Source organism: Heterodontus francisci, chromosome 20 (genome assembly GCF_036365525.1).
Source record: "Heterodontus francisci isolate sHetFra1 chromosome 20, sHetFra1.hap1, whole genome shotgun sequence".
Classification (NCBI taxonomy): Eukaryota; Metazoa; Chordata; class Chondrichthyes; order Heterodontiformes; family Heterodontidae; genus Heterodontus; species Heterodontus francisci.
This window is the reverse complement of record NC_090390.1, coordinates 64186179-64200131: the sequence shown is the minus strand read 5'-3', so window position 1 is coordinate 64200131 and position 13953 is coordinate 64186179. Positions and strand designations below refer to the sequence as shown.

Here is a 13953-nt window from a genome sequence, read left to right as displayed (position 1 = left end):
CAGAAAAGCACCCTTCCACTGCTACCCTCTGACTTCTATGACTGAGCCAGTTCTGTATCCATCTTGCCAGCTCACCTCTGACCCCGTGTGACTTCACCTTTTGTACCAGTTTGCCATGAGGGACCTTGTCAAAGCCTTTACTGAAGTCCATATAGATAACATCCACTGCCCTTCCTTCATCAATCATCTTTGTCACTTCCTCAAAAAACTCAATCAAATTAGTGAGACACGACCTCCCCTTCACAAAACCATGCTGTCTCTCGCGAATAAGTTTGTTTGTTTCCAAATGGGAGTAAATCCTGTCCCGAAGAATCCTCTCCAATAGTTTCCCTACCACTGACGTAAGGCTCACCAACCTATAATTTCCTGAATTATCCTTGCTACCCTTCTTAAACAAAGGAACAACATTGGCTATTCTCCAGTCCTCTAGGACCTCACCTGTAGCCAATGAGGATGCAAAGATTTCTGTCAAGGCCCCAGCAATTTCTTCCCTTGCCTCCCTCAGTATTCTGGGGTAGATCCCGTTAGGCCCTGGGGACTTATCTACCTTAATGCTTTGCAAGACACCCAACACCACCTCCTTTTCGATAATGAGATGACTGAGACTATCTGCACTCCCTTCCCTAGGCTCATCATCCACCAAGTCCTTCTCTTTGGTGAATACTGATGCAAAGTACTCATTTAGTACCTCGCCCATTTCCTCTGGCTCCACACTTAGATTCCCTTCTCTGTCCTTGAGTGGGCCAACCCTTTCCCTAGTTACCCTCTTGCTCTTTATAGCCTTGGGATTTTCCTTAATCCTGTTTGCCAATGACTTTTCATGACCCCTTTTAGCCCTCCTGACTCCTTTCTTAAGTTCCTTCCTACTGTCCTTCAATTTTTTTTGGCGAGGAACCTCACAAATAATGGACGTTACTTCCCATGATAAAATACAGCTCAAATTAATCTGTCCATCATTCATTCTCATGCATGACATTTGTCAGATGAACATGAAAGGTCAATATTCCTTGAAGAGGTCAAATGCACAGAGGCTAAAGTAACTCTATGGAAGGATTGAGAATTATAAGGGTGAAAAGTAATATTGGCCAAATGCAATTCTAACTACAGCCAGCAAATGCATCTGGAAAGGTCAAGTTGTTATTTTATGTACGTTACTTGTTGCTAACTGAGTAATTTCATAGCCACCCCCCTATAATTTTCCACAGTCAAATCTGAATATCAAATGCAAATACATCATGAGCATCATAAATCAACATTGGGATGTTTGATACAAAACAAATGCTTAGTGAGTGTTCAAAAAAGCATTAAAACAACCCTCCCTAGTTATATGCTTGCAACCATTTCATTTTCCCTTTCAAGAAGAAGTAGACCTCGCAGCATAGCCAGGTTGAGACAGTGAAATATTCCCACACATATAAGGCACTGTTGGGAATCATGGTGGTTGCCAATATTTCACCCTGGTGCCACAGTATGTTTCAGGATAAATTTAAGGTAAATTCACATAGTCATTATTATGAAGGCAAATACAATCTCTATTTTACGTCCAGCAAGATTCCACAAACACAGAAGTGATGAACGACTAATTAATCTGTAATCAGTGATTATGTGGAATAGCAAGGGAACGCCCTGCCCTTTTTTTTTAGAAAGGACTTTGAAGGATCTTTAACACCCACCTGAACCACAAGATTTTGTTTATAGTGCTGAAGACCTGATGTGGGGCTTGAACCGACAGTTTTCTGATTTAGAGATGTGAATGCTACCCAATGTGCTAAGCTAGCATCAACATAGGGTAGAGGACAGAACCTGTCTAAGCAGAGCTTTTATAGAATTTGAAGTTGCCATACATTTCGGAGCACAATAGCATGTTGTACATAATGCAGATGTGCATTGGATAACATTCTTTGTCACAGTGTACAGAAGATTCAGGTGACTGGCTGGCTCCTTTGCGATGACACATTTAGTGATGGAACTTTTAACCAATATGAATGTTGTAGATCTTCCATTTCTTCATTGGAGTTTTTTTCCCTAAAGTGGGTTGATATTATTTTGACATTAACTTTTTTACTTCTTTCTTCTAGCACTGGATCAGCTGCTTGCAGAACTTGAGACATTTTTGAAGTTACTGGATAATGAAAACCTCAGCCTCAGCGCCTTAGCAAAAAAATGTGTCTTATCGGATCTACTTCACAACATCATCAGTTCTTCAGGTCAGTGTTCGATTTAGCTCTGATTTGAATAGGTTTTTGATAGGAAACTAGGTGGTACTGAATTTTAGAACATCTTAATCCACAGCTACCTACTGAGTGAAGTCATTCAGGCCAGCAGGTGCAGACTAGATCCCTAGGCTGTGCTGTGTTAGCTGATTGTAATCAGGATGGCAGGATAAGATGTTACAATTGGGCTCAGCACCGCCAGGCTAGGAAGAGAAAATCAACTAGCATTCCTGTTCCGAACCTTCTAGGAATATAGGAACAGGCATAGGCCATTCAGGCCCTTGAGCCTGTACCAATTACATCATGGCTGATCTGTATATTAATTCCATCTGCCTACCATGGTTCCATAATTCTTAATACCATTGCCTAACAAAAATTGAATGGTCCATGTTGGAAAGTGCACAGATGTGGGCAGAGATTTGGGAGCAGGCTGTGATTACCTCCACGTGAATATCCTGTTAACGCTGTCTGGACTCCACATGAAAAAGACCACTTGGGCAAAGTACAGGAAAGTTTACAATGCCTTCATCCTAGTATGAAGCAAGAGGAGAACATTGCAGATATGAATTTATCCTTCAGCCAAAAAGTCAGTAATACTTGTGCAACAGCTGTCCAAATATCTTCCTGTCTGTGTAATTGTTTCTTTGTTACAGGATTTTATACATGCTGGATATTGAAGTGGTCACCAGATTGTCTCTTGTGCCAGTCCTTAAGAAATATCTTTTTGTGGTTGATAAATATCTGGTACAGTTCTCTCACTTATATTTCAAGTGACTCTTTAACTATGGGTTGCAAGGGAAAGAAAGAAATAGAAAATGCTGGAAATGTACAGCAAGTCAGTCAACATTTGAAAAAGAAAGATAAGTTAGTGGTTTGGGTGAGATCTGGGAAAGTAGTATGCAATTTCAGTTGAAAATTAGTTTATTTTTATATCATCTACTCCTTTTTATATGGATTCAGATGAATATAGATTTCAAGCATGATGTTGCTTACGTGGAAAATAAGGGCCAAAGAGTCATAATTCTCCCACCTACTATTACTGTCCTATTTGGATCATAGGAAATAGGAGCAGGAGTAGGCCATTCAGCCCATCAAGCCTGTTCCACCATTCAAACAGATCATGGCTGATCATTTACCTTTATGCCATTTTTCCCCACTATCCCCATATCCCTTGATGTCATTAGTATTCAGAAATCTATCGATTTCTGTCTTAAACAAGCTCAATGATTGAGCTTCCACAGCCCTCTGGGGTAGAGAATTCCACAAATTCACTACCTTCTGAGTAAAGAAATTCCTCCTCATCTCAGTCTTAAATGGCCTGCCCCTTATTCTGAGACTGTGTCCCCTTGTTCTAGACTCACCAGCCAGAGGAAACATCCTATCCACATCTACCCTGTCATGCCCTGCAAGAATTTTGTAAGTTTCAATGAGATCACCTCTCATTCGAAACGCTGGAGAAGACAGGCCCAGTTTCTGCAATCTCTCCTCATAAGACAATCCTGCCATCCCAGGGATTAGTCTGGTGAACCTCCATTGCACTCCCTCTATGGCAAGTGTATCCTTTCTTAGATAAGGAGACCAAAACTGTACACAATACTCCAGGTGTGGTCTCACCAAGGCTTTATACAATTGAAGCAATACATCTTTATTCCTGTACTCAAATCCCCTTGCAATGAAGGCCAACATACCATTTGCCGCCTTAATTGCTTGCTGTACCTGCATGCTTGCTTTTACTGACTAATGAATAAGGACACCTAGGTCTCTTTGGACATCAACACTTCCCAACCTCCCACCATTTAAGAAATACTCTGCCTTTCTGTTTTTTCTACCAAAGTGGGTCACTTCACACTTATTCACATTATATTCCATCTGCCATGTTCTTGCCCACTCACTTAACCTGTCCAAATCCCCTTGAAGCCTCCTTGCATCCTCCTTACAAACTTACATTCCCTCCTAGTTTTGTGTCACCCACAAATTTGGAAATATTACAATTGGTCCCCATATCCAAATCATTTATATAGATTGTAAGATTGGAGTTGGTGACAATCATTCACTAAGTCCAAAGTTTCAGAAACTTTCTAAGACTCCAAATTTTCCACCAGATGTCAAGCATGCAGTCAACTGGTGCCGCTCTCCTTATTAGTTCATCTGTTATTTTTCTCTTCCAGATTTAGTATCACCTATCACCTACTTTAGTAATAAGGAAAAGAGCCCTGCTCTATTGTTGCTTTGTTAATCAAACATATTTAAATTAACAGTAAAGATAAATGCAGGTGAAGGGAAAGTCAGAAAATATCTTTTAAGGAAAATATACAAGAAAGATATTTAACTAAGACTAAACTTGGACAATACCAAGAAAGCTAAGTGCAGCACATCTTGGTCCATCTGACTATGTCTTTGCTTTATAATGGAGTGTGTGATCACACATTTCTTCTAAAGTCTTGGCAGTTATCTACCTATCATATCAACAAATTGAGAAATCCTCTTCCAACGTCCTCTGTCCACCATGGCGCTACTTCCTTACTGCTTGCCAGCGAATTCCCAGTTATAGCAGCACCTGTATTCCCACATATAGCACATGCAAATCACATAAACCTTTTTTATTTCCAGTTGTTGTCATGTGATTTTCTTGGAGTTCTTTATCACACTTCAGACGAAGGGTATTTTTGAAGCTATCAATTCTGTTCACATGCTTTCTGTTGTAAACGAATAGTGCTCTGACTTATCTAATTATGAGTTAGGGATGACCAGACAAAATTTGATATATCTTAGTTTAAAACTGATATGGAATAACCATATACTGTATTTACACCTGAGGCATGGAAAATGCTTTAGCTTTACTCACTGCGTGATAGGGAGGGACTTCTTGAAGTGAACCAGGGGAAAGGAATTCTAAAATAAATGAAGTGCACCTTTAATATAATCACAGAGCAAGTCACTGGCATTGGGAAAGAGCTCCAACAAGGCACAAAAGATCAATAATCACAATAAAACTCAATGAAAGAAACCACAAAGAATTAGAACTGGGGGGAGAAACCAGCCAATGTTACTTACAAGTTACTTCATTTTACTTCGTTTTTCAGCTTCTCAAAGCTGTTATTTTATCCCAACAAGGTAAAGGATAACTATGTTGGGACAGATGGAGTAGTTGCTGGGATGGCAATAAACAGGAGACATAATAAGTCATGGGTCAGTGACATTGCTTGGCTTTTCCATATTGCTAGGTCATTACAACTCAGATCTTACTTCACAAAAAAAATTCAACATGATAATGCAATTCTCAATCCTGCCAGTCATTGACATTCAAAGGGCAGATCAAATCCTCATTCTGTCTTTGTATGAAGTCCACCCCAAATTCTTTAACAATAAAACAATGAACTTGTAGCAGATATATCTTAGTGTAGCATTCATTGCCTTTTTGTTGCTTGATCTTTGAGCCCAGTAGATTAATTGAGATCCTTTTTGTTTATAGTATGAAACCGTTTTGAGACCAGATCAATGTTTAATCAATATAGGAGTAATGTTCCCTCATTATACAGTCAGCATGCATTAGTCTTTGGGGAAAAAAAGGAGATCCTTTCATTGTCACACCAGCTTGCTTTGTTGAATGATAATTTGCTTTAATGCACTGACTGGAGATCTGATTTTATATTTTTTAAAGAAATTTAAAAAGAACAGATTAAAAATTACCTTTGCTCGCAACTTAGGATGGCCAGATAATTTGTAACACTGTTTCCTACAGTGTAAGGCTGTGAACAGGGAGATGAAATGTCTGCTCATCCCAGCAAGAACCAAGACCCAGGAAGTTTAAGGGAACTGTTTGCTCTTTTTCTTTTAGCAAGAAGAAATATTGCCTACTACTATGCTTGAATCAATGAGTGACTGTCATGTGACAAGCACCTCCCCTCCGTGGTTTTAAGCTTGTGTTTCTCTGCAATATCAAGGAGAAGCATCTGGACTCTGACACATGCAGACCCAAGTGGGGGTCTCGCGCATACGCGCGCGCTGTCTCTCTCTCGTGCTCTCGCGCGCTCACTCTCTCTCGCCCTCTCTCGCGCCCTCTCTCGCGCTCTCGCTATCTCCCACGCGCGCTCCATTCCAGCTTGCAAGCTTCAAATTCTGACTGTTGACTGACACCTTTGCATACTCTGGCTACAACCAGAAACCCCATTGGAGGAAATAATCTACATCACTGTCTCCAAAAGACCCACTGAACCAGTCATCTGCCTCTTCAAACTAAAAGGGAAGACTTTCGACCTCTCCTCATTTGACCGTAACATCATCAGTCAACTTTTAAGGTTAGAGTAATCGTACTGCAGCTGAATAGAACAGTGTAGGAGAGAGAACAATCTCTGGAGAACCCCTGCCAAATATTAGGATCCTATTTCAAAGTAGGTTGGTGAGTTTGAATGTAGTTCCAAAATGGCATCTTGCCTTCAAAAGATGATCAATGCGTCCGACACCATTAAGGAAATAGTGACAAGGATGATTCTTAGATTTAAAACTCCACAAAAAGGTCACACAATATAACATGCTTCCATTGGAGATGGGACTCATTGAGATTTTATTAATAACTTAATTTGAAGGTGAGAACTTAAAGATGCTCCTTTAACATCAGTGTCAATGTTTCAATTAGGATATCCTGTTAGAACCAAAATGGAGTAGATAAATTTGTAGAATGAATTTTAAAAGCAGAGGTTGAGGTAACAGATGTTGTCTAAATGTAAAGCTGTTTTCAGCTATTATAAATGTTTCTGTTATCCTTTTGTAATTGTTAAAAGAGTGCCTCTTTTTTTGTAAAATATGTTTTTAAGGACTTATGGTTGATGTCATGCTGGGCTCCCACCTGCCAAGAATGAGGCACATTAATTTTGTCATGAACATTGATTTTAAACTGTTACTCGAGTGAAGAAAGGACTTGTTAAACAGATCAGCCATGGCTGGAAAAGACATTTGCATATTAACAGATAGTGTTTGAAAGGACAAAGCAGCCATTCCCTGACATTCAAGCCACAATGGACTTTTGATCACCAGACGTTGAAGGTGGGGGAGTTCGCATTCCAGGTTAACTGCTAAGATGGCCAAATACACAAACGGACGTGGACAAACCAGCTAGTCACATGACTAACCTGCTGGGCAACATGAGTTTTTTGAATTTGTACAAACAATTTAGGCAGAAGTCTGTTTGTTCCTGGACTGAGAGTATCTCTCTCCTGTCTACTCCCATCTCTTTCTCATAGCCTCGGTAACCACTGAAGACAGATGAACCCCAAGAGAGAAAAGTATCCTACAACGAACAAGGTTTAAGAAGAATATGGGGTCCCAACGAAAAGCAAGATCTACCTACATTCAAGGACTCTACAGTGAGCTCTAAGAACTGTATCAAAAACTCTTCAGATATTGCCTCAAACTTTTCCACTTTTGTTTTTCTTCTGCTTTTATGTCTGTATCTGCATATGTGTGTCGCATATCCATGCTAGTGTGGGCCGCAGCATGCAGCTGTAGGCGTTAACTGAATTAGAGTTTAAGTGCTGAATTTTACACTGCCCCAGCAGGTCGGATGGTGGCATGGGGACGGTGTAAAATTGAGCGGGAGGCTCCTGGTGGCCATCCCGCCTCGCTCCCACCTCCGGCCAACTTTGCAGCGGTCGGGTGGGTGGCAGGGGGGGTGAAACGATCCGCCTGCCCGAGGCCAATCAAGGCCCTTAAGCGGACACTTAAGAGCCCCCACCTGCCTCCACGGGTATTTTACTCATGGCAAGCAGGCATTCTGGGGATGTGAAAGGCCACTCAGCGATAGCTGCCTGCCTTTTCATGCGCGGGGGGGGGGCCATGGCAGTTGGGCACAGGGTGCCCAATTGAGGGCCACACCCGCCTCCCAACCCACCCCTGGGAACCAAGACATCCCCAACCCCCACTCCCCTCAAACGACAACCCTTGCTTTGCCACCACGATCGATCACCACCCCCCCCCCCCCACCTCCGGCGAGGCAAACCCAACTTACCTGAAGTCCTGGCTCCATGGCATCGACTGGGCTGCAGTCCTCACAGTGGCCACCGCTCCCAGTGGTGCTGCTGGGACTAAGAGCTGCCGGCCTGCTGATCGACTGGCAGCTCACTGAGGCAGGACCTCCTCGCTCAAATGGGTGGAAGTCCCGGCTTGGGACAGTTAAAGCCCGGGGACCCGGAAAATGCAGGTCGGAACCCCGGGCTAGGCGAAGTCCCAGGCGCCAGCGGTAAAATCCAACCCTAAGTTTAAGGTCAATAAATTTCAACTTTTCTTCTTTAAACCTAAGAAAGCCTGTTTGTGCTGGTTTCTTTGCCTTATAATTGGAAAGCGGTGAACAAGGATTCACCAAGGGGGAGCTAAAACACAGTGTGTTTAAAATTAAACCCTGTTACAGTAAGAAGAGGTGAGGCTGAAAGAAAATCCAAGACACCTTACTCACCTGGTCCTAACATTGTATTATGGACATTGATTCATCTGGAAGCTTGAAGAGATGCTGAACTTAGTGTTTTTTTTTTAAAAGAGGTCACCAGAAGGCTGCCTGGACTTGGCTGGAAGGCATCTGTTTTCAGATAAAATACCGGCAGGGGGCTTGTTGTTTTGACTTGGAGATGTTTACAGGGAAGGTCAAGATTTATAGAGGTCATTAGACTTGACTTCTGGAATATTTTTGGTTTCACATTGAATTGTTAAAGTACAGTTGGTTTTTGCCTACCAAGAAAACCCAGCTCATCTCTTTCTCTCTTTTGGAAAGAAACCCTGCATTTCTTCTTTCCTTCTGTATGTGAAGAAATCCAGCATATCAAATGTGTGGGAACTGAAACCCCTGTTGCTGCATTTCTGCTGGAAGGCCTATCTGAAGCCTCTATAGCAGCATTTCTTGGAAAGTCTACGCAAACTGATCTTCAACATCGCCTGAAAGAACTGTTCTGGAAGTTCCTAGTGACAGCATTTGGGATGCCAAACCAGAACAAAGGACATCTTTCTATATCTTCCCTTTTTTTCTTTAAGAATGAGCAAATATTCAGCCTAAGTGTTTTTTTTTGTCTGTTTTTATTTGTAACAGAGCTCTAAACCAAAAATCCCTTTTATGTTTCCTGTTAACCTATATATGTATGTGTGCGTGAGTGTGAGGGGCTAAGGTAAAAAGGGAACTTTAATATTTCAATCTGTGTGTTTATGCTTTACTTCATTACTGGTTAAGACTTGATTTATAATAAACTGATAATTTTGTTGTTTGTTAAAGGAATCTGGTTGGTGTGTTTTATTCTGGGATAAAAATAGAGTCCATTGGTAAGTGGAAAAAAATTTAAACGTGGAGAAGTGGAACTAGAATAAACAGTGCAATCCTCTCGCCTCGGTCGTACCATAATGCAATACTAGGTTATTAGGAATGTTAAAAATAATCATCTGGAAAGGTCCACAGAGTTCTCTTGACCTGCATCAGTAACCTCAGTGGAACCCCTGAAGGAACAGTGTAAAGAGGTAAAAATGGCTCCTGACACTGTTTCTTCGAGAGCTTTGGTGGAAGATTGTCAGAACAATGACCAGGAAGAAACATGGGAAAACTGAAAGAGGCTACTGTTAAAAGAGTTTGTTCTCAAGTTTTTTTTTTAGAGATATTTATTTAGAGATACAGCACTGAAACAGGCCCTTTGGCCCACCAAGTCTGTGCTGACATCAACCACCCATTTATACTAATCCTACATTAATCCCATATTCCCTACCACATCCCCACAATTGTCCTACCACCTACCTACACTAGGGGCAATTTACAATGGCCAATTTACCTATCAACCTGCAAGTCTTTGGCTGTGGGAGGAAACCGGAGCACCCAGCGGAAACCCACGCGGTCACAGGGAGAACTTGCAAACTCTACACAGACAGTACCCAGAACCGAACCTGGGTGGCTGGAGCTGTGAGGCTGCGGTGCTAGCCACTGTGCCACTGTGCTGCCCGGTGATGTCTGATCCTCAGAGAGCAAATAGATCACAGACAGGATAAGGGCAGGGCTAAGCAAAAATGTGTTTGACATTACCTCTGGTGTCCCACAAGGATCTATCCTTGGCCCCCTCCTATTTCTCTTCTACATGCTGTTCCTCAGTGATACCATCTGAAAACTCATTAGTTTTCCAGTTTCCACATGTATGCTGATGACACCCAGCTCAATCTCACCACTAACTCTTTCGACCTCTCCACTGTTCCTAAATTTTCAAACTATTTGTCCGACAGCCAGTATTGAATGAGCTGAAATCTCCTCCAACCAAATATTGGGAAGACTGAAGTTATTGTCTTCAGTCCACATCACAAACTCTGTTCCCGAGCTACCACCCATCCCTTTTCCTGGCAACACGTCTTGAGGTGAAGCAAACTATTCACAACCATTGTGTCAGATTTGACACTGAGGTGAGCTTCCAACCACATATCTGCACCATCACTAAGACTGTCTATTTCCTCTATGTAACATTGTTACGTGTAAACTTGAGCATTCCAATGCACTCCTGCTCTGTCCCCACATTCTACTCTGTAAATTTGAGGTCATCCAAAACTCTGCTACCCATGTCCTTACTTACACCCTTATGCTCACTGACCTACACTGGCTCCCGGTTAAGCAATGCCTTAATTTTAAAATTCTCATCCTTATGTTAAGATTCTTCAATGGCCTCGGTCCTCCCTGTCTCTGTAATCTCCTGCAGCAATACAACCCTCTGAAATATATGCTCTCCTTCAATTCTGGCCTCTTGAAAATCCTCAATTTTAACACTCTACCATTGGCAGCCATGCCTTTAACTATCTCAATGCTAAGCTCTGGAGCTCCTCCATAAACCTCTCTGCCTCTCAACCTCTCTTTCCTCCTTTAAGATGCTCCTTAAAACATACTTCTTTGACCAAGATTTTTGTTCATCTGCCTTATATCCCCTTATGTGGCTCGGTGTCACATTTTATTTGATAATATTCCTGTGAATTGCCTTGGGAATGTTTGACTTGGCACTATGTAGATACATGTTTTGTTGTTGTTGATTCGTGGCAACCCATTACTTCTGCATCTTGTTGACTGGTTCAGAGGTAAGAGAGGTCAATTTTATCCTTTTATATTCCCAATTCAGTATATCACATGCTGGAATTGCAAATTAAAAAGTCAGGAATGGAGGCTAGCATTCCCATTTTGTAGCTTGCTTGAATTTTCATTCATTTTTTTCCTAATGGTAAATAAAACATGCAGGTGCACTCTCAACTGCGTCATATATTATGGGCTGGATTTTGTTTTGCTCTTGGAGGTGTGAATGGAGGCGGGTGGGGGCAAACTAAATGGCAGGGGCTGCCACTCCCGGTGGTGCCCCCTGCCATTTTGTCCAGGGCAGAGAAGGTAGGGGATGGCTTTCCCACCCCAGGCCAATTGTGGCCCTTAAGTAATGGCCACTTAAGGGCTGCTTCTCGCCTCCACCTCAATTTTATTGAGGGCGGAGGGGCCCGCTGCCGCAGGAAGATGATGCCAGATAAAGCCTGGTAGCCTCCTAAGGGTCAGTGGGGCAGTCCCTCCTTTGGGGGCAATCCCCCCACCCTCACCAACTCCCCCCACCGCCCCCCCTCCCCACCCCGTCACCCTGTCACCAGAGCCTGTCTGAATGTCCCCAATGACCCTGACGCCACTTACCTCTCCTGGGGTCTTCTCTCTCTCTGGTACTGCATGGCCACCTGCAGAAGCGGCATGGCCACTGCTCCCAGTAGTAGTACCAGTACTGCAGAGCTACCTGCCATCCGATTCGCCAGCAGCTCTGGAGGAGGGGCTTGATTGGCTGCCCACCATTAAATAGCTATGGTGGTCTGACGGAGGCTCAAGGCGGGGTCTCTTCCCCCCCACTCCTTCCCTCAGCCTGCCACTGGGACCCCCATTGCCAGATAAAATCCAGCCTGAGGATACAAGTTTTTTGTGTGCACTGCTTTGTGCAGGAAGTGCTCTATGATATATACAGATTGAGGAAAAAAAACACTTATACAGTGGCTTACGACAGCCAGTAACATTTCAATAGCTTCACATAAATTAAGTACTTTTAATGGACAGTGAGTGTTGTGCAGGCAAATGTAGAAGCCATATTCACACAACAGTATCTTACATGCAACATTGAGATAAATGACCAGTGGTCGTATTAGCTGAGGGAGGAATATTGGTCAGGAGACCAGGAGAACTTTTAACAATAATATAAAAGCAAAATACTGCAGATGCTGGAACTTTGAACTAAAACAAGAAATGCTGGAAATACTCAGCAGGTCTGGCAGCATCTGTGGAGAGAAAAGCGGAGTTAACGTTTCAGGTCAGTGAACTTTTAATAATAGTGCTTTGGGACCTTCCTGCACATCAGCCTCGATTTATATTCTGGAGTCATGCTTGAACCCACAGTCTTCTGACTAAGAGGGAAGAATGTTACCAACTGATCTCAGGGAGCAATGAATAATTCAGCTGATGCACCACATGCAGGAGCAGGGCAGTACTGCCTCAAAAATATGATGATTAATGGAAATCTATTGTCCGTGCGTGTTGGTCATTGATCGATGCAGAGATTTCAAATCGTGCTGTTCAGAAATTGCTAAGGAATACATTGTGAGGAGTTCTATCAGTTTGGGCCTGTCCATATCTTGATGATGAAATAGACCACAACTCTTAATTGCTCTGTTTATGAAATCTTTGAAAAATTGTCCTTCGCACGTGCAAGGAATTAAGGTTAGGCTACAGAGTCTCTTTAACTTTGCAAACAAAACAAAATTCCCTTGGATAGACTGGGTGCAGTCCATAATCTAATAAATTGCCTATAATAAGTTGAATTGTCTTTTTTTCCTTCAAACTCTTCATGTATTTTTATAACGTATGAAATATTTATTCATTTACTTTTTAATATGCATATTTCCCATTTGACATAACTAGAATATATTACTTCTGCTTAAATTTGTAGCTGGAGAGGAGGAGTATATTTATATGAACAAGGTGCTGCTTGAAGAAACAATTGCAACTGAGAAGAAAGGATCAGAGAAAGGTGAGTAGACCACTGGAGATATTTTCCTGTGTCTTTCACTATGTAAAAGGCTTTTATATTTATAGTTTGCATTTATATTCATATTGGAAGGTTGTCTTCATTCATATAATATTTTGTCATTATGTCACTCACACTGAGGTCAAAGAGCAGATCTACCAGTTGCCATCATGGCTAAAGAATGGCACACAGCATGAGAAGACCTGAAAGGGACAAAATGTGAAACAGGCTTTTCCACCTAGCTGAAAGCAGATGTCCATTATATAGTGAATCAGCTACTGGAAGGTGTTAACTGGAAGCTAGGTAGAGAACACATGGACATGAAAGGCAGTACCTAAATGCAAGTTCTTTTGTTCATGTATCTAGCATCTAGTGATTGTCATGATTGGGGCGCAGAAAGGAAGTAGAATATGCTGAAGTTCTGCATCTTTAATTGGTGAAACCATCACCCTATGGGATGTGATGTGTGTCAGCATTATGGTCAGGAGGATGGTGGCAATGTGCTCTTACAATTTTGAGGAGTTGTGCTTCTCAGCATGCTGCCCTTGAGTTCTGTACCTGCTGTCCACCTCACTTATTCAGAACTCCTTGAGGGAAGAACTAACTGGTTCTCTTTAGGGTTGCAATGGCTGTAAGATAAGTCAAGTCAACCCACTTTGGCAGATTTGATAAGTGAAGGGGCTCTGCAGTCCTCCAGAATACTGTTG

The 13953-nt window shown here is 42.2% G+C and overlaps 1 protein-coding gene across 2 annotated transcripts in view; it reads left to right on the top strand.

Moving 5' to 3' along the window:
* The window catches only part of afap1l2 (actin filament associated protein 1-like 2), a 248996-nt gene that overhangs the window by 113716 nt on the left and 121327 nt on the right, over positions 1 to 13953 (top strand). For both annotated transcript variants that reach the window (XM_068052952.1, XM_068052953.1), the window contains 2 exons: positions 2079 to 2207; positions 13169 to 13249. In XM_068052952.1, the coding sequence (XP_067909053.1) occupies positions 2079 to 2207; positions 13169 to 13249 (210 nt within the window). The remainder of the gene's footprint in view (positions 1 to 2078; positions 2208 to 13168; positions 13250 to 13953) is intronic.